At 40.2% G+C, this 21,534-nt stretch overlaps 1 protein-coding gene across 3 annotated transcripts in view; it reads right to left on the bottom strand.

Annotated features, from left to right (window-relative positions):
• The window catches only part of Pik3ca (phosphatidylinositol-4,5-bisphosphate 3-kinase catalytic subunit alpha), a 71,396-nt gene that overhangs the window by 22,643 nt on the left and 27,219 nt on the right, over window positions 1-21,534 (bottom strand). For 2 of the 3 annotated variants that reach the window (XR_004120422.1, XM_031376565.1), the window contains exons 2-7: window positions 7,103-7,530; window positions 6,339-6,548; window positions 5,627-5,877; window positions 3,732-3,977; window positions 2,981-3,066; window positions 460-565 (exon numbers count right to left, since the gene is read on the bottom strand). Coding sequence is in view for 2 of the 3 variants with exons in the window: in XM_031376565.1 (XP_031232425.1) it covers window positions 460-565; window positions 2,981-3,066; window positions 3,732-3,977; window positions 5,627-5,877; window positions 6,339-6,548; window positions 7,103-7,454 (1,251 nt within the window). In the remaining variant the exon portion in view is untranslated. Of the gene's footprint in view, window positions 1-459; window positions 566-2,980; window positions 3,067-3,731; window positions 3,978-5,626; window positions 5,878-6,338; window positions 6,549-7,102; window positions 7,531-21,534 lie in introns of those variants that run through there. The other variant, XM_031376566.1, reaches the window with a different exon arrangement.

Here is a 21,534-nt window from a genome sequence, read left to right as displayed (position 1 = left end):
GCAGTCACTCAGCGTAGTTAACAAATTATACTGACATGAACTCATGATGTACTTATTCATCAGAAATGGACTTCTCAGGCTCTCCCAATGCACTCTAAAATGAGAAAGTCACTAATATCTCCCAAGGCTTTAGTGAATTAATATTTTACTAAACAAAACAAAAACAAACAAACAAAACCCCACCATGGTGGCACATGCTTCAGAGGTTAAGAAGAACAATTCTGTGTTCAAGGAAACCCTGGGTTACACACATGAGAGGACAAGGCTAAAACAACAACAACAACCAACCAACCAACCAACCAAACAGAGAGAGAGAGAGAGAGAGAGAGAGAGAGAGAGAGAGAGAGAGAGAGAGAGAGAGAGAAAACAAAACCTGTCCTTTTTGTGAGTAAGTTTGAAGCAGAGGGACTGGGATTTTGGAGGAAGCCACAGTCGGTTATTTAACATGAGATACTTTACCTCCTTAGCACCCTTTCGGCCTTTAACAGAGCAGATTGAAAGGCAAAGGCGCGCAGCACGAGGAAGATCAGGAATGTATATATCATAATTCAGCCATTCATTCCACCTATAGAAAATTGACAAACAAAGCTTTATCCTGAGTGTACGCATGGCTTCATAATGCATCAACACTAAAGACAAGGCAAATGACAATCAAACATAGATACATTTCACAACTGTATAAAGATGACCAAAAGTTGGGGTGATGGCTTACGCCTTTATCCCAGCACTCATGAGGTGAAGGTATGCTATGAGTCTGAAGCCAGCCTGGACTACATACATAGCAAGTTTCAGGTCAGCCAGAACTACATAGTGAGACCCTGTCTCAGAAAGCTGGGGTGGGTATAGGGGTGGTATCTGAGTCAGTGTTTAAGTCATACCTCAAAGATGACACTCTACAAGACAAAGGACAGGTGCCAAGGAATGCACTAATAGGAAAAAAACCTCATACACTAGAACTAGGTACATCATTTGTTATAACCAAATGGAAACTGGAAAGTCTTGGAAAATGAACAGATGTATATATATATATATATATATATACCCTATGACCCAGCTCCACTGTGAACAAATGACAGTAATATGTTATCCACAGACTGCTAATTTAACTATTTATAATATCCTCCAACTGCAAACAACCCAAATCCAACACTGAAATAAAGTTGCAGAAGCCAGGGTACTAGACACATACATTCAGGCAAACACACTAAATAAATAAATAAATAAATAAATAAAATCTTAACATTTTTCCAAGTCTACTCTCCTATCCTTCAAATAATTTCAATATCAATTTCTGATTTTTATTTTTATAAATGCAGAAAGTTAAAGAATTTACTAACATTTTCATATTACTACCCCAAGGATTTAACCTCTACTTTAAAAAAGTTAATTTTTTTAAAGATACATTTTTATTATTTGTGTGTGCTGTGTTTATAGGATATGAGTGCAGGTGTCTGCAGAGGCCTGAAGAGGGTGATGCATCCCCTGACACTGGAGTTACAGGTGGTTATGAAATGCCCAATGGGAATGCTGCAAACTGAATTTGGGTCCTTAGGAAGAGTAGTACTGCTGAGCCATCTCTCCAGTTCTAACTAGAACTGAAGTAAAGACTAAACATAAGACTTTTATAACTTGTTTGTTTGGCCAGGGTGCCGTTACTGAGGCCCAGGCTGGCTCTGTGCAACTATGTGGCTAGAAATGTAGCTCAATTCCCGATCCTCCTCCCACAGCTAGCTAGTAAAAGCTGGAAGGTGTAATAGTAACTTTATTTTTCTAGATGTCAACTTAGTAGGAACCACTACCAAATCTTACTTCTTCCTTTTCTAAAATGTTACTCTTAGCTCTGAAACAACAAGGACAGATTATTCTGGGGCCCCTACTTGGGGCTCCTGGAATTCTTTGGATTGGTTCCTTAAAAATACTATTTGTTTAAAATCTTCTACAATCAGCCCACCTCCTAAGCTAGCAAATAAGGAGTATGAATAGGATATGACAATGGTGGCCTACACCTTTAATCCCAGCACTTGGGAGGCAGACACAAGCGGATTTCTGAGTTCGAGGCTAGTCTAGTTCCAGGACAGCCAGGGCTATACAGAGAAACCCTGTCTTGAAAAACCACCACCACCACCACCACCAACAACAACAATAGGATCTCAAACTGTTGTCATGTGTATCATCTACCTTCAATGATGCCCTGACTGACTTACAGGCTCAGGTAAGGTGACAACTGCCTCTCCTAACCCTCACAGATAAGGGACTGTTACCCTGAACTTGTCCTAGGCTCTAGGACACTCATCAATGATGGCAATATAATGATTGCCTTTTTTTCTTTTTTGACTGTCAGAACTCAGTCTAACTTTTTTATTTTTAAAGATTTATTTATTTTATGTATATATGAGTGCCCTGTAGCTGTCTTCAGACACAGCAAAAGAGGGCATCAGATCCCATTATAGATGGTTGTGAGCCACCTTGTGGTTGCTGGGAATTGAACTCAGGACCTCTGGAAGAGCCATCTCTCCAGCCCCAGTCTAACTTTGTTGTGGAATTCCTTTGAAGTCTCACTACTTAGCTCTACTGCATTCTATAAAGTCCATCTTCAGTCAAGCGGTTGCTTCTTATCTTCAAAAATCTCTCACAAGAAAGACAAGGAAATAGGAGGCCTTCGAGCTGTGGACCACCTACCACTTCCTCAGCACGCCTAAGCAAGAATGAATCCCAGGGTGCCCAGCAACCTGCTTTCCCACATAGACTGTTTTTTCTCAAAGACTCTCTAACTGAATTCTCAAGTGTCTGTTCCTGGGAGTCATCTGAAGAAGAGTGCCTTAAAGTTCAGGTCTTGAATCAAGAACATGACTTTGACCTTGAAACAATGGAAAGATCAAAGCCAGTCACAAAAAGTCCTTATGTTCTATATGTAAACAATGGAAATACAGATAACTTGCATAAAGCTAATGACATGAAACATGTGTAAACACCATTTTACCTAGGATTGGAACAAGGTACTCTTTGAGTGTTCACATTGTCACATAAGGGTTCTCCTCCATGGTAGATACCTGTTCGAACATAGATCTAAAAGGAAGAAAGAAAAATGTACACTATATACATGTCTATGCATACATAATATATATGTATAGACCCACACACATATACTTATATATAGGCATATGAACACTCAACAGAATCAATGTAAATGAAGTGTTCTGTTCAGATGGTTTCTTTGTATAGCTTTACAATTAACTGATAGAGCCTCTGACCACTATGAAGTTAACATAGCTACAAGCCTGTGGCACTATGCATGAAATACAAAGACCTTCACTTTTCCAAGATAAGCTGGTATCAGGTGTTACTTCGAACTCCTGAAGCTAGAGAAACAGTTCACAAAGACATTAAAAGCTCTGCTATGAGATGTCAATATTTTCACTTAATGGGATTAAATAAAAACTATAAAAAGATCCTCTTTAATTCCAATCACTGTTTTACTAAACAGACTCTGAAAAAAAATTGACTTTAAGAAGCGTACAATTACGGGTATTCTGATTATAGACAGAACCATAGCTGTGTGAAAGGTAAGGCAGGTATAACTCAAACAGAATTCATGAATCATTTGTATTTTCTGAGATTCGTGTTTTTCTAGTCACCTGAAAAACTACAGAGGTCAATAGCTGGCACTGTGCTCAAAAGAGGCTAATTTAAAAAAGGATTTACACTGAGTAGACATCAGCATTTGGTCTTACCTTATCAATGTCTCGAATATTTACATTTACATAGGTTGCACAAAGAATTTTTATTCTGAGGGCACTATTTATAACCCAGAGGGATTTCGTAGATGTCTCTCCATTCATGTAGGGTGTGGCTGTGGAGATGCGCCTAGAGTATGAGGGCATTGTGAAGCTATCGATAGGCAGCTGAGAGTATAGGCTTTCCTTGGCCATCAGCATCAAGTTGGGCATCCTCCCCAGCATTATACAGCTTCTTATATACTGTAAGAGATCACAGAGGAAGGGAAGAAGCCACTTCACATAAGGCTCTTCATTCCTATGATAACATGTAGGAATGTTATGAGCATTTACACACTGATTTACAAAGGTGATTTTAAAAATTAAACAGACCACACTTGATAGTAGCTGCTTATTTATAATGCAGTTAGAGCCTCTGAGTATACTTATATAAAATAAAAAATTAGGGCCAACTTTTGACACTATTACTTTACTCTTAACTGCAAAATACTCCAACAGTATCAGAAGTGATCACTGTAACAGAAAAGTAGCTTCCTTTGGTAAGCCTGACAGTGCATGTCAGACCTGACCATTAAGCCTTTCTCAGGGTCAAACCCCACCCCACTCCCTCCAAGCAGTTCTTGAGAAACATTTACTGAATTGAAACAATAAAGCCCCATAAATAAACTGGTATGGTTACCTATACTGGTAATCCTAGCACTTGGGGAGTGAATGGAGGAAGATGTGGGTTTAAGGTCATTCTTAGCTACATGACCAGTTTGAAGACTGCCTGCTATATGAGACCCTGTCTTGGACAAACAAAACCCCAAACATAAAAATAATAAGTCATTAACAATAACAGAGATATTTTTTAAAATGTTAAAACGGGTGGGTCTCAATTTTGAAGTAGCAGGATGTACATCTGCACAGAGTTCAAGGTTAGACATGCTCCTCAGTCACTGTCTACTTCATTTCCTGAATATGGAGCTCACCAAGGGCTAGGCTAACTGGTCAGAGAACTTCAGAGATCCTCTTGTCTCTGCCTTCAGAGTTAGACGCAGGTTACCAAGCCTGGCTTTTATGAGGTACTGGGAGTCCAAACATAGGTCCTCCTCACACTTATACACCAAACACTTTACCAACTGCTCTTATCTTCCCAAGCCTACGAGAGCCCAAGTACGTATGTGTACATGTGTACTTATATGCATGTGTCACAAAGCATGCATAAAGTTCACAGAACACCTAAAGATGGCTCTCACTTTCCACCATATGAGTCCCAGGGACTTGACTCAGGTTATTGGGCTTGGCAGCATGTGCCTTTATGCACTAAGCCATTTTGCTGGCCCCCAGACATGGATTTTCAGCCTACTTTCCCAGTTATCACCACTAAAGGCCAGTGTCTATTTTATTAAACAGTAGCTGGTATGTGTGTATGCTACCATTGCTTCTCACTGGGATTTATTCAGTGGACAGAGAAAGAGGAAGGTTAGTAGTAAATTTAATAAACTAAGATTCTATTTTAATATTGTCCCCACATCCTTGCTAGGAGCAGGTAGGTCATGAAATGTTTTGTGGTTAGTGTAATTGCTACATCTTCCAACTCTAAAATAATTGCATTATTTAAACATAAGCATAAATAGACTAGGGACTGGTTGTGAACAAGGAGATCAGTTGGTATAAGTAAATTCACTCATCCCAATGGGGGGAATATGTGCAAAACACATAAAATTCACATATGTCATAAATGATCACTACAGGATATAGCTCAAGACTCGGCTAGCATTTACCATCAGTATTAAGCAAAATTCAAATATGCTAATAAAACTAAGCCTAAAAATGGTGTTTCCTAATAGTAGTCATCAAAACTCTGTGCTAAGCACACATGCAGCTGTGGTGCAGGTACCATCACTCACCTTGTACTGACTCAGAGGGTACTTTTCTAGGAAGTATTCATCACAGCCACACACCTTCAGAATATACTTGCCCTGGTATTCTAAGACACAGAGCTTCAGCTGCTCAGAGGACAACAACATGCTCCGAGTCTTCTTCCTGATGGCTTCAGCAATGACTTGCTCTGGCACACAGTCATGGTTGATCTTCAGAGTGTACTTCTGCTTGTCATTGTTTGGAGAGACTATTACCCAAATCACCACGATGATTTGTCCTGTAACAGAAAGACATTGTAAGGTGCATCGCTGTGTCTAGTTCACTTCTCTGAAGAGAAGTTTCAAGAAGTGTTCATTGTTCCTCTAAGCACAATCAGAAGCCATATCTAGTTACTCTAACTAGAGCTAAAGATCTCCTTTTTGAGTGGGCTAATAGATCACAAGGACCCTTGGCTAAGCTTAACTCCAAATTAAACTTTAAAAAGATAATCAGCTCTAATTCTGCTAGCATTCCAGGCAACAGTGAATTCTAAACTCAGTTCTTCAGTATCAGTGAACTAAGCATTCACCAAGAGGTGGGTCAATCAGTAAGGAGGAAGAGTGTCTGCTATAAGAAGTCATTACTCCGCGCTCAGTCCTTGCCTTAGGCTCATGATCCAGCTAGCACAAGGCAACTGTGCAGCAGGAACCAGAACGGCTACCGCAGCACAAGGCTCCGTTTGGGGGCCTGCCTCCTTACCTTTATCTAACTTGTTGTAGATGTGCTTTGGCAGTTCTGGGGAAGACTCGACATTTGGAGGGTAGACATACATTGCTCTGCTGTGAGGCGAGTTGAGATCCCGCAAGTCCACGGCTTCTTTGCAAACATTCAGAATGTTCCTTCGAAAGTCTTGGACTTCTGGATCTTTAACCATATCAAATTCACACACTGGCATGCCAATAACAAAACCTAGAAAATATGATGTTTATAAAGAATGTAGGGCAGAAGTGGTTTTTATAAACTGAGAACTACACATGTTTAGAAAAGCACAAAAGAAAAGTTCCTATGAGTTAAAAAAAAAAAACTCTGATAAATCCATTTTTAAGGGTACAGTCAAAGCTACACAGAGAGACCTTGTCTCAGAAAACCAAAGAAAGAAGAAAATAAAGTTGATGAGGCTTCAAACATTTAAATTATACGCACTGCCCACATATCCATTAATATTATGATAGGACCTTTATCAACTTTTTCAGAGTAATAAAAGTTGGCTATAAGAAATCTAAGTCCTCCTAATTGTATCCCTTAAGTAAAGCCCTACAGAATAGCAAAGGGTGACGAAGTTCTATAGCTCAGTAGTGTTAAAAAAAAAAAAAAACTACTTTATATTTTTAAATAGAAATCTACTCAAAGATTACAAAGGTAATAATTCAGACAAAGTATCTTAATACTAAAATAAAGAGAAGCCATCATAGTTATTTGCAGTTTGGCAATGACAGTGTCAATTAGCTGAAAAGATATCATACCAATTTCTCGATTGAGGATCTTTTCTTCACGGTTGCCTACTGGTTCAATTACTTTTAAAAAGGGTTGAAAAAGCCGAAGGTCACAAAGCCGTCTTGTTTCATCAAAGAATTCTTCCCTTTCTGCTTCCTGGGTAACACTTACGAAAATGTAAGAAGACTCATCCTGCAGCAGCTGGTGCAGAGGGTACTTCCTGGCCTCTTTGAACAGCTCATGTTTGATGGTGACTAGCGTGGCCTCACGGAGGCATTCCAAAGTCACTATCATTCCATTGGGGAGTAAACATTCCACTAGGATTCGTGGGGGCATCAAGTGGATGCCCCACAGTTCACCCGAAGATGGTCGTGGAGGCATTGTTCTGACCCTCTGCAAACTTTACATAGAAAACCACGTTATGGAGTCAGAAATATGGCTGTCCCCAAACAGTGCCCTGAACAAGAGAAGAAAAACATGTTAGAGAGAAGCAACTCCTGATCACACACTGATAAGAGCACTGAGAAGTATATGTTGTCTGACTAATCAGAGCACTAGTAACTTGTGTGTTTTAATCTAGACGGTTGTTCTAAAGTAGGCTACAAAGATTTTATTACAGAAGACACTAGAAAACCAACCTGCATTTAATTAGATTTAATGAAAATTTAAAAATACTAAATAAATAGGTTTTCTAACATGGGTCTCATAAAAACAAGCAACGGAAAGAATGAAAAAGCAAGCTGTAACTCAACCAGAAATTACCATCTCCCCAGGCTTGGTGGTACAGGCCTGCAACCTCAGCTCCTTTGGCTGAGGCAGGAGGACTTATTTGCCTGGGACACATAGCAAGTATGCCTCAAGAAGCAGCAGCCAACAGATTAGGGATGTGATGGAGTAGTGGAGCACTTGCCTGTCACACACGAAGATGGCTTCTGCCACTTTTACCATTGCCACTCCATTATTTTAGGATGCAACAGACATGGCAGATCTTTTAGGTAATGGGTCCTCACTTATTTAAGTATAGGTATAGCCCAGAAAAATCCAAACACTCCTCCTTCTTTCTCTTCACCCAGCATATGCAGTAACGTGAAATTAAAAATTACATGGCTTAGTTTTTCCATCTTAAATCTTTGTAATTTCTCTTAATTTTTTTTTATTACTTTAAATCCTGCATCTATGTCTGTGTAATCTGTGCATGCGAGTGCAGGTACAGAGGTACAGATACCCCTGGAGCTGGAGTTACAAGCAATAGTGAGTACCTCATGTTGGTGACAGAAATAAATTCTGTTCCTCTGAAAGAGCAGTATACATTCTTTACTGAAGCCATTTCTCTAGCCCCTGTCACTTCCTTTCTATTGGTAGGGGGCTGGTTTTTCTGTCTAGGTGGTACTTTTAGACCACTCTGGCCTTGAATTTTTTTGATACAACAAAGACTAATTAATGTTGGGTGGTGGTGGCGCACGCCTTTAATCCCAGCACTTGGGAGTCAGAGGCAGGCGGATTTCTGAGTCCGAGGCCAGCCTGGTCTACAGAGTGAGTTCCAGGACAGCCAGGGCTACACAGAGGAACCCTGTCTCAAAAAACCAAAAAAAAAAAAAAAAAAAAAGACTAGTGTTGCTTGATGTTCTGATGTGTCTAATCCCACCTACTAACTGCTGGGGTTATGAGTGTGACACAATATGTGGCTTCCATTCTGTTTTTAAAAGTATTCTATTTTTGCATGTGTGTGTATGTAACTGCAGAGGCCAGAAGAGCATCAAATTCACACAGGTATAGCTGAAGTTACAGATGTGTGTGAACTGCATGATGTGGGTGCTAGGAAGTGAACTCTGGTCCTCTACAAGAGCAGCAAGTGTTCTTAACTGAAAATCCACCTCTTTGGCCCCTCATTTGTTTTGGTTTTGGTTTTTTCCTTTCAGGACAGGGCTTCTGTATAGCCCTGGATGTCCTGGAACTTACTCTGTAGACCAGGCTGGCCTCTGCCTCCCAAGTGCTGGGATTAAAGGCTGGTGCCACCCCTAGCCTCCAATTTGGTTTTTAAAGTATACTGTTACATAACAAATATTTTCCTTGAAGCATGGTGATTAAGCTGTGCCAAGTCTTAATATTCTTGAGATGGACTGTTTTTGGTATTGAAGGACCTATGACTAACTCTTTGTGTTAGTACAATGAGCACCTCACTTCTGGTTAAGTACTTATAATATTTTAAAAATTGTTAAGCATTATTAGGATTTAAAAGACTCTCAGTTTTAGATGACAGCAATTGTGGGGATTCATTTGGAAGATGCCATTAAAACCTTTAAAATACACACGCTTACAGTTGTTGAGATGGCTCATTGAGTAAAAGTGCTTGCCATGAAAATCTGATGACCTGAGTTCAATATCTGGATCCCACAGGGAACCAGCTCCCAGAGCTGTCCTCTGACCACATCTGGGCTATGTACTAGTGTTCAAGCCTCCCCACCTCCCCAAACCTTCCAAGGTTCCTCTTAATGAGAAAAGAGAAGGCAATTTCCTGCTGTTTCTAGCATTTCTCCCACTCAGTGAGACTGAGAAGTCAAGCAGCATCTCCTGATGCTAAGTGAGAAGGTACTTGAAGGGGTGGGAGAGACAGCAGCAAGAGGGCATGCTGCTTACATTAAACCCTACTCAGGTTCAGTTTCTAGTCCACAGAAGCTCATAACCACATCTAATTCTAGTTTTAAAGAACCCAACTCCCTGTTCCTCTGGCCTCCGTCGGCACCAGATGGAGGCCATGTAAGTGGTGCACAGACATACATGCAGATGGAGTACTCATACACATGAAATAAAAATTAAAAAGGAAAGTGGAACTGTAGAAATGAGTGGGAAATGGCCCAGACATCCGGCTAATGTGGTCACTCTATCATGATACTAGCACATAGGTGCTATAGACGATATTGGTTCCTCACCAAGGGTGTGGTCCTGCCCCAGGACCATGATGGGTGCTGGGTAGGTAGTGTCTTAGATAGCATTTTATTGCTGTAAAAGGACACCATGACCATGGCAGTTCTTATTAAGGAAAACATTTAAATGAGGCTGGCTTATAGTTCAGAGGTTTAGTCTATTATTGTCATAGTGGGAAGCCTGGTGGCATGCCAGTAGACTTGGTGCTGGAGAGGCAGCTGAGAGTTCTACATCTAGATCAGCAGGCAGCAGGAAGAGTGTGACACTGGGTCTGGCTTGAGCATTTGAAACCTCAAAGACCATCCCCACTGACACACACACTTCCTCCAACAAGGCCATACCTCCCAACTGGGCCACTCCCTATGAGCCAATGGGGGCCATTTTCATTCAAACCACCACAGTAGGTAAGGAAGAATGAGACAGATGTCCTCCTCTGGCCCTCATTAGAGGAAGTTCAGAGTGTGAAAACGGGATGGTATGTATGATAGTAACTACACTCTGAATTCCACAGCAGAAGAAAAGCTATGGTGGACAGATACTATAAGCAGTGTGCCCAGCTGACTCAATGGAAGTAGGGAGAGAAGAAGCCTACAGAACATAGCACAGAAACAGAGGAACTAAGCAGGGGAGAAAGGGAAGGGGCATGACACAATCTACAAATCTGCCACCCTCAGTTTCAGGTCCACCAACACCTAACCTATCCATCATAAGCTCCTTTACTTATTTTTCCTATCCACCTTCATTCCTACCCTCAATGCCATGGGTACAGACTATGACAACGACCTAAATGGTCCCCTTACAATTCTGTTTGCCTCTTCTAATTTATCTTCCACCATAAGACAGTATGACCTAGACTAAGATCCCAACCTACTTAGATATCTATACTACAGCAGTTCTCAAAGATGGACAAACGATCATGGATCATGAGGTGCTCCACAGTGACAGCACATCAATGGTGGCAAGGCCGAGGAATCCTGCAATCATTAGCTTTCTGTAAGCCCTGGGAAACAATGACTGGAAGATCATGACTAAATATAAAACATATATTTTGATAGTTGAAAATATCCTTCAAATTTACAGAAGAGATCCACTGGAGCAACCAGATTTAAAATGTAATTATTTTGTCTCTCGTGCTTTTATTTAAATGTGTGCAGGTACAAACCTTTATGTGGGGAAACAGTTGTTGGCATTGCTATCTTCCTTAATTATTTTCCACTTTATAAGGGTTTCACAATGGCCTACCTACCTAGAGCTCATTAGGTAAGTGAGGCTGGCCAGCCTGCAAACCTCAGAGATCAGCTGATCATCTCCTCCTCTCCAAACTATACCATAATGTGTAGTTTACTGTGGGTGTAGTGCTCAAACTCAGGTCCTCATGTCTGTGGAACAAGCACATTTACCACTCAACTATTTATCCAGTCCCATGTATTCCCAGTATTTTAAAAGAAAATTCACCGCTTAGTAAAAAGACCAGATGTATCAAATCCATGTGCACAATTACTAACTGTGCACTTGAACTGTGACTTAAATGAAGGCTTTAAAAATACATTTAACTCTTCCTCCAAAACAAATGCCAAATGAGCACTGACTTTCTGCAAGAATAAAAAAGTTCAAATACAAACAAAACTAAACCACAAGTCACACTAACACAGCAGCTGTTTATGGTTTTTTCTTTTTTTACTGAGTAGTGATACAAAGTCCATGTCACAGAATCACTGAACACCTATTAAATGCAATAACCCAGAATCTCATTTGTTTTCTAGGAACAAAAGAGAAGGCTAACAGGATAGACAGGTTATTGATTTTATGGCTTACTGTACAATGGTATGGTTATAGGTAACAAGCTTTTCCCAATTTAACTCTTTCAATTGATAAGCAATGAGATCGTAGCCATAATCCCTTAAAGATTCTGGAAAATAGGGATTGACTAGCATCACAGAAATAACGACACAGCAGCCAGGACATATACCTTTCTATTTGTTTGATGGTATCTGCCTTCTCTGGGCAACCTCACTCAGAACAAAACTGCTCTCCCAGAGCTCACACATGAAGTGTAGAAAAGGCAAAGGGACCTTACAACTAACATTTCACTTCTATGTTGGCAAATGATCCTTTGGGATGTAGGCACTAACACTCTACATGTAAGTAAACCAAAGATCAGAGATGTAACCATTATAAAATGGACTTTCATTTAAGGAAGCTGCTGAGATTAAATCCATGGCCCCACACATGCAAGCTTTTTATCTTTGCTTTTTATACAAAGTTTCATTATATAGTCCCAGGCTGGCCATTAACTAGCTAGGCAAACTAAGCAGACCCCAAACTCGCAGTACTAGAATACATGCTACTACAAAAGGGGATAAGTTGCTGAAAAGTCCATTGGTTCACAATGTTGGGACTATATGTTCACTCTTACATAACAAAGAGTTTTTAAGGGCAAGATCTTATAAGCCTAGGCTAACTTTGAACTAACTACTCCTACTTCTTTCTATGTCTCATGTGCTATATTAGGTTCGTGCTATTAAGTCCACCTGAAAAACAAAGACAGAAAGGAAAAAAGAAAACTGGCTTTGCTTACCCTAGTATTCTACTTATGTAAATAAACTGTTCCATTAAGGTGGTCTCATTTTCTTAGAAGCATGTATATGTAATTTATTCCCTCACTAATGAGGGAATACTCATGACTCCCTCACTAGTCACATTCCTCATTATCAAGTTCAACCACTGTGTTGCCCGTAGCCCATGGCAAGCTTGTGAGAACTTCTACCACAGGATGGTCACTTCTCAGGTCGGGCCAGCTGCTGGGTCACTGCAGCACACCCTTCTACTTATGTCCAGCTGGAAGCCAATTTACACCAGATGATGAAGCAAAACCATTACCCAACTGTACATTGGGAGTTTATATAACAGGTGAACAAAGCAGAGACTATCTCTGACTTTAGAAATAAATATATAAAACATATTTTTTTTAAAATGCATATTCTATCTGCATCAGAAAGCCATGAGCAATAAATAAGCCATTTGGAAACATCTATCTGTAAGCTTAGGTGCATCTATGCTGTCTGAATTGGCAGCCTAAGCATCCAACAGCCACAACTGCTGAAGCAAGCACCTTTTATTTTCTGGATCTACATGTTCTACACACAAAGAAGAAACAAAAGTCTTTTGAATAGGCAGTATGTATTTCTGATTCTTATGTATTGGCATACACAAGGTACTTCCTACCACTATTCTTTTTTTTTTTTAACCCCACCCCGCACTCCCCTACCACTATTCTTAAATCAATGGGAAACAGCATTTAGTTTTACATCTCTTTATTTGGTTACTAGTAAGAAAATAGAAAATATTTTCCAAATTTTTAAATTTCCAAATGAGTCTTTAGTCTGACTTAGAGCAGAATAATTAAAGATGTCCTGTAGGCTTGCTATAGAAGCAATGTGATTCAAACATGCTTAATAACTCAATAGTCTGATTACCCTATTTGAAGATTATTGTAAATACCTTGAGTTAATTAATCCTTAATGTTACCACAGTCTCCTGCAGTGTTTATAATGCAGCTTTACATGCTCATTAAAATAATTTATAATCATGCCTAACTTCTTACTAGATTATGACCTTTCACAAGATTTTGGGAAAAGTGACACAGAAAATAGAAAAAAAATACAAGAAAATTAAGTAGAAAACTAAACTATAAAATTATTCCAGGAGACACATCTGTAGCAGATATGCAGTTTGGTCTTCATGTGGGTCCCCCAACAACTAGAGCAGGAGCTTACCCTGACTCTGTTGCCTGCCTATGGATCCTGCTCTCCTAACTGCGCTGTCTTGTTTGGCCTCAGTGGGAGAGGATGTACCTAGTCCTTCAGTGACTTGAGGTGCCAGGGTGGGTTGGTATCCAGAGGGAACTTCCCCATTTTCAGAGATGAAGGGGAGGGGAAGGAAAGGGGAGGAACCATGAGGGGGTACTGGGAGGAGGGGAGGGTTGTAAAGTAAATAAATAAATAAATTGGTGGGGAAAAAATTATTCCAGGGAAAACATCAAGGGCTGGAAGAAAGAAAGCAGTTGGGATGGTAAGCAAGAGGCTGAGGGCACCTAAAGAGAATAGAGTGCCCTAAGGCCAGCTGGGGATGAGATGTCTAATTATAAACACATCCCATGGAGTGGTGATTCTTGGGAAGCAAGTGTCCTTTAGCACCATGTTCTGAGCCCCAGTGCTGGCCTCTAAGATTTCCTTTCTGTAAGAGCCACTGAGCGGTAGCTGGAGCAAGTCCAAAGAGACAGCTGTGCTATGCACAAGCTCTGGAAAGATGCTCCATCCACTTCCTTCAGAATGCTGTCCTTCACTGACCTTTACAAGCTAACCATGAGAAAACAGGCTTTCAATGACACACAAAGATCTGTAGAGTAGAAATCAAATTCTCATGACAATACATAGGAAACTCTAAACTCTTAAGGGCTGCAATTTATTTTCATATTAAATTCACATTCACAGAACTATAAAAGGCATTATGAAAATATATTTCTGTAATTATTACAGCAATAAATTAAAAGTTTCCTGACATGAGGTCAATGGGTGCCTAAGGGAGTATCTGTGTGTTGATAACATTTCTTAAAAAAAATGACAATTAGGATCTAGGTGAACAGTTGTGTATAAAAGGTAGATTTTACAGGGTCTCATGTTGCCCGGGCTGGCTTTGAACTCACTATGCAGAAAAAAAAAAAAAAAACAACTTTGAACTGCTGATTCTCCTGCCAACAGGGCACTAACCAGCTCATCCAGCTAAAATGTAGACTTTTAGGACCATGACCTGAACAGGCAGGTTAAAAGATTCTAATGTGATAGCAAAATAAATTTCATTTCAGAGTCACTAATGCATACAAATTAGTAATACTGGTTTTAAGTTGCTAGGTAAACCATGAACTTAAAAATACAACTACTATATGAACCACATCTTGAAATGTGGGGTAGAAATTTTTAATTTTATAAGCCAAAAGTATGGCTCAATGATAAGAGTACTTGCCTAGCATGCTTAAGGTTCTGGTTTAAGTCTCTCAAAACCAAAAACGCAAGGACAATAACAACAGCAAAATCAAATTTCGGTGTACGCTAAGATAAACTAACATTTAAACTCTAAAGGAGACTAAACATTAAGGCGGCTGGAGACAAAGCTCTAAGGTGTAGTACTTGCCTAGGAGGTGCCTAGACTGGATGTCAATACCCAAAGTAAAAGCAGGGAAGAAAGAACAGTCCAGGTGAAGGCTTAAGAAATGCAATTATGAGGAGAGTGCAAAAAAGACAGGAGGACTTGATACTAGCACATTTTAGTCATACAATGCTCTCCTGGGGATGTGACCTAGAGTTTTCCTAGTGACTGCTTCTCTCATCGTCCTAGGACATGTGGTTTGAGCATGAAATGGCTCCTTTTATAGGCTCATGCATTTGAACACTTGGGCCCAAGCTTGCTGAAAGAAGTGGGCCACTGGGGCAGGCCCAACTTCTTGTTTGTTCTCTGCTTCCTGCATAGTGATGTTATGTGACCAGTGAACCTGTGGCTCCTGTCACCTGGCCTTCCCTCCACACTGCTATGTCTTCCCCACAATGATGAAACTGTAAGCCAGACAAATAAATCTTTTTCACTTAAGCTGCTACTGTCAGGTTATTTAACAAAGCAACGGGAAAGAAACCAAGACTCACAGTCAAGGGAGAACATCCTAATTTCACTGGAACAAGGACCAGCCAGTCAGAAATGAATGCTAAGTCAGGAAACTCCAGAAAGCCCACTCTCAGTATCAGACCAGGATGGCAGGACTAGGTAAATTATGATTTCAAAACACAGAACCCAAGAGTAACTAATACTTCCCATTGGAAATGACATTACTACTTTGCTCTTGGTTATTGTTCCAACTCTGACTCCTTTTTACTAACAGCTCAGTCTGTAAAAGGCAGCATGCACTGGTAAGTGGATAGGAAGGATTAGGTACAAGGCAAAAGCTAAGCAGTCAGACAAAGTCAAGAGTGACCACAGCTCTGATCCTCAATACTCAGAATTAATGACTGAGGAACCTATAAATGCTTTGGAAGCCTCTGACTTTTCAAATGGCATTGTTACAATGTGTATTACCCAATGTGTACTACCAGAGGCACATGGTCAGACACTGTTTCTGCTTTGGTAGGAGCTGCCATCTTGAAGAGTTCCTCAGTCAGGGCAGTTCCTTTTTCCTTTGCTTCACACTATTCTTCATATCTTTCTTTATTAAAATGATGCCTATTTCTTTATACCATGAGATGAGGATGTAATTTAGTCATTATTGGAGCTCACATTTAAATGCTGCTCTCTAGGTAGTATGCTCTCACATCTATAGACATTAAAAAGCATGCCAGTGTCTCTGACTAAGTACATACCAATCTTATATCATGCCTAGGAGAGAAGTTTAGGTCAGTTATAGGCTTCTCAGTTGAGCCTACCTATGGCTGGCTGCTTTGCATGTGTGCTTACATCCATAGACATTTGGTCTAGCAAGGTTCAACAAAGACAGAACTTTCATCAAAGTCTAGCTGACACAGTATAGATACCCATTTGTATCTAAGAATGCTCCACTAGAAGGTCTTCTTGTTTTGGAACACACTTTTAGTAGCATTCTGAACAGTAACAAATTTATCTGTACTATCTGCCAAGCTGCCAAAATCATTTTGGGGAGAAAAATCAAGGATTATCAGAAAGCTCCATCATGGCTCCCTCTTTCCAACAGTTCCCTATCTTCTGAGCTTGAATAAATAGCAGGGCAGTGATGGTTTCAGTGCCTGGAACCCCAGACTCCCAGACAGACAGACAGACAGACAGACAGACAGACAGACAGACACACACACACACACACACACACACACACACACACACACGCCGGGAAAAGAAAAACATTCACAGCATTGCCCTAAGTGTTTCTCAAAAATGAATGACAGACATCTTCTCTTGTGGGAATCACAGTGTTGATCTGCCAATACTTCCAGGCCAAGGAAAAGGTGTAAATGAATACTACCAATTTGGTTTGCAACAAGAAAACAACCTACTGGTAAGTGATTCAAATAGAGACTCGTTGGGCTGGAGAAATGATTAAGAATGCATACAGGTGCTAGAGAGATGGCTCAGAGGTTAAGAATGCTGGCTGCTCTTCTGGAGGTCCTGAGTTCAATTTCTAGCAACTACATGGTAGCTCATAACCATCTATAATAGGATATGGTGCCTTCTTCTGGCACAGAGGCATATATGCTGGCAGAACACTGAAATAAATAGGTAGATAAATAAGAGAGAGAATATACAAATTAAAAGAAGAGGAAGAAGAAGAGAGGAAGGGGGATGGGGAAAAAAAGAAGAAGAAAAAGAGGAAGAAGGAGGAGGAAGAGAAGGAGGGAGCTGAGTTTGGTTCCCAGCATTCACACAGGCAGTTCACAATTACCTGAAATACAATGGCCTCTTCTAGCCTTTATGAGCACTGCACTCAAGTATACAAACACACACACACAAATATATACATGCCATCAAAAGATAAATCTTTTTATTATACTCATTTTGTGCATGTGTCTAGGTATGAGCATCTCAGAGCAGGTGTGTAGGTCTGGACACCAGTGTACTGTGTGGGGTCCCAAGGACTGAACCAAGTTTGGCAGCAAGTGCCTCTACCTCCTGAGCCATCTACATAAAAATAAATTTTTTGCCATAAAAATAAAATCTTTAAAAACAAAATCAAAACAAAATGGATTTACTTAAAAATATGGAATGCTTCTCAAATATATCTATCAATCTGACACAGGAGACAACGGTCTAGTTAATTGCCCAAACAAAAACCATCTAACATACTTACACACAAAATCAACCCAAACCCACACAGGTGGAAATCCTTGCTTTTTATTTCATTCCTCCCAGGTGGGCAGCCCTTAGTTGTTGGCATTTTGTAAAAAAATCTCAGCAGTGTAATTCTCCATCCAGAGGTAGACTAGAAAGGGAGAAAGAAGATAGCCCTACAAGTACAGAGGATTCCTATTCTTCACATTAGTGTTTACTCCTGGACACTCTGTCTAGTTCTTATCTACCATTGCTGCTGTCTTTTGTCCCAATCACAATCTCAGCCTTTGTGTTTAGTTCATTTCCTCAGAGGCTGCTGGAACTATAATTCTTTTAAGTACTCTCTCCTCTTATGCCTAACTATTGACATATACTGACATTACTACAAAAAGACATAACAAATAGACGGTACACTAAAATTTTATTTCACTAAAGCTGACCACTAAATGTTTAGTCTTAACCTGCTCATCTCATATGTCATACTGACTCAAACCAATATTCCCAGCCCCAATTCATGGCATAATTGTATAAAGGCCATGCATTCAACTCTGGAGTGAAACAGAGGGTTATCCAGATAGTAGAAATGCAGAAAGACCCAATGGAATCTCTAAGACTCAAAATTAATAAGAAAATTCCTTGGGGGCCACCATCTCCTCCTGAAACTGTAGTACACTCTCGTCCTTGGAAGACTTTAACCAAAAAGCAGGAGTGGAAAAATCCTTCCCTATATTTCCAAGAGGAAGAACTCCATCCAAGAGGTATATGATCCCATTCGATACAAGGCTGGCTGCTGGTGGAAGACTTCACATGGGTATATATGTGAACAATCTGACAAACTGGCTGAAACAATCCATTGCTGATCACAAGGATTTTTAGGACACCATGACCTCCAGGTTGGCTTATGTATACAGTATAGAAAAACAGAAATCTGCAGCTGTGTAAAAAAATACCTGTTAGTTTTAAGTGTGGACAAGTATTTGCCTTTGGCAGTTTTTCCTGTTTGTCTCCGAGTAATTTTTCCTTTCCACACATTAGAATGTAATAAATACTGAATGCTTCGATAAAAAAAAAATTGTATAGGTCTATTTACATGAATGTTTCATTTTTTTAGACTATAATCTGATAAACATGAAATCTTATGTTTGCTTAGTTATTTTTCACAGTAACACTGAACAAAAGACATAAAATGTAATAAAAACTTGAGTTTTAAAGCTGCTCTTTCCCCCCCAGGAAGCTAGACAGATTGCTTAGTGGTTAAGACCACTAGGCTGTTCCTACAAAGGCAGGTTTGGTTCACAGCTATCTGTAACTCCAGTTCTGACTCCTTCTACCTACCCAGGCACCAAGTGTGGCACACATACATACATGAAGGCAAACTACTCGCTCATATAAAATAAGTCTTTAAAATTTTTTTAAAAACCAATTTCAGCCACAAGCCATAAGTTATACTAACTTATAAACTTCCTAAATTTTATACATCTCCATGGCTTACCAGATGCTGATGGTAAGCCTCTATTGCTGAAGACACCACACACTTCTCCAGGACAAGGAGAAATCAAGTTAGTGCTGACAAGGAAGCTCCTCCTTGCTGACTAGCTCCTGAAGTACTAGAGGGTGCTGTACAGGCTCCTGAGAGACAGAGGTCATCAGCAGTCCTGTGACCTGTGAATCCTGTGAACTGCAGTAGTGACCAGTGTAGCAAAATATGCCAATGGGTGCAACAGTGGCACCGGCTTTATAGGCAAAACTAAGTGCTTCCTGATTGGACTTAAAGCACGTTCTGAAGAGGAAATGCAAGTTCGGCCCTATAAATAATCCAGCTAAGAACTCATGGTGGGGAGCTCATATGCGACAGGAGTGAAGGTATTATTATCATTTGTTAATTGTACCTAATATCAGACTGCTCTCTAAATTGGTATCTCTTATACCCGTATATTAGTGCAATTCAGACTTCTTTAGTGAAATTTGTTTGCACAGTGGGCAGTGATTTATGCAGAAATTCACAAATGATCAATGTGTAGAGAATAAGTGTGTATAGGGTGCTCAGTTACAAATGAGACATCTGAATCATAGAATGGACAGGAAGACTGTTAGAGCCAGAGTTCAAAGAAGACCAAAGTGTCACTTTGACAGTGAACATTCTAGCAGAGGGGAGAGGGACTTACAGCTTTTCCCTAGAAGAAAAGCAATTGACACTGGATGGTTTCTGGGGGAGGGAAGAGTCAGTTATCATTCAAGGTGCAGCCTCTGGTAAGTAGACCACGTTTGGTGGTTGGCCGATATTAAGAGTATATAGGCAGCACAAACTGGAGTTGGTAAGTTACCTAAAATAAGAGGACTTCAAGCTGAAAGGGATTGGGGGTATCGGGTATGGGGTCTGGAAGGAGAAGGAGATGAATGAATATGATCAAAATACATTGTGTGTATGTATGAAACTTTCAAGAATAACAATATTACATATTTCTTCTCTTTTGGCCAAGGTGTGTTGATAAATGCCTACAATCCTAACACTGTGGAGCATAAGGGAGGAGGATCATTAGATTGTGCTAGAACAAAACAAAACAACAAAGTTTCTCTGAAACATATTCTAACTGCCTGTCATCTGCCTCATTTCCTGACAGTGACAGATTATCATGTTAGTTATGACTGAAAACTCAACTACAAACAACTACTGACCAACTAGTAAGCCTTCTATCCACAGGCACTTCATTAGAGCAAATGTGAGATGATGGAGGGAACTGTTGGGTAAGCAAAGCAACAGAGGATGGAGACTTACTGAGCCAGGTGTGAGGAGTTCTATGAATAACAGCAGCATCAATGTGGAAACTGAGTCTTTTTAAGTTCCCTTTCAAATGTTTACTGTTTATTTGGATTTGTTAATGGACAATGCACTGATTATTTTGAAATGATAGTTCTGTACCTTGATGAACTAGTGGAGCCATCGTCAAGCATCCCCACTATGGTCATGTCAGTAGGATACTTTATCTTTATTTTTTTTTAAAGATTTATTTATTTACTTTATGTATATGAGTACATTGTTGCTCTCTTCAGACACACCAGAAGAGGGCACTAGATCCCATTACAGATGGTTGTGAGCCACCATGTAGTTGCTGGGAATTGAACTCAGGACCTCTAGAAGAGCAGTCAGTGCTCTCAACTGATGAGCCATCTCTCCAGCCCTCATACTTCCATCTTTATTGGCTGATGTGAAGCTGACCAACTGAAGCAGACTGTTAACCAGACTAGAAGTTAAAGTGCTTGCTCTTAAAATCTGTCATATGAGAAAACCCTCTCAGTGGGCCATTTGACATATGATTATGCTGTTATCCCAACTGCTTCACCTGTTATAGCTCATCAGCAGCCTTCTGCTGAAATTCAAATAAGGCACAGAGAACTCTAAGAGGTAATGCTGCACCTTCACTAAGGAGCAGCTAAAAAGTTATGCAAAAAAGAATGATGCAAAGACTGCAGGTAAGAAATCCAAGTCCCCAGCTTAAACATACAGGCTGAAGGGACAATGGCAGAACCTAACATGCACACACCCAATTTGGTGATCACAGGGATGAGTGTGCAATCTTGATGGGGTCAAATACAGACAAGTCATGAAACCTGTCCTGCATCAAGAGCACATTCAAGCCGGGCGGTGGTGGCGCACGCCTTTAATCCTAGCACTTGGGAGGCGGAGGCAGGCGGATTT

Source organism: Mastomys coucha, unplaced genomic scaffold, assembly GCF_008632895.1.
Source record: "Mastomys coucha isolate ucsf_1 unplaced genomic scaffold, UCSF_Mcou_1 pScaffold17, whole genome shotgun sequence".
NCBI classification, from domain to species: Eukaryota; Metazoa; Chordata; class Mammalia; order Rodentia; family Muridae; genus Mastomys; species Mastomys coucha.
Note: the sequence above shows the minus strand (reverse complement) of the source record. Positions and strands in the feature narration are given on the sequence as shown.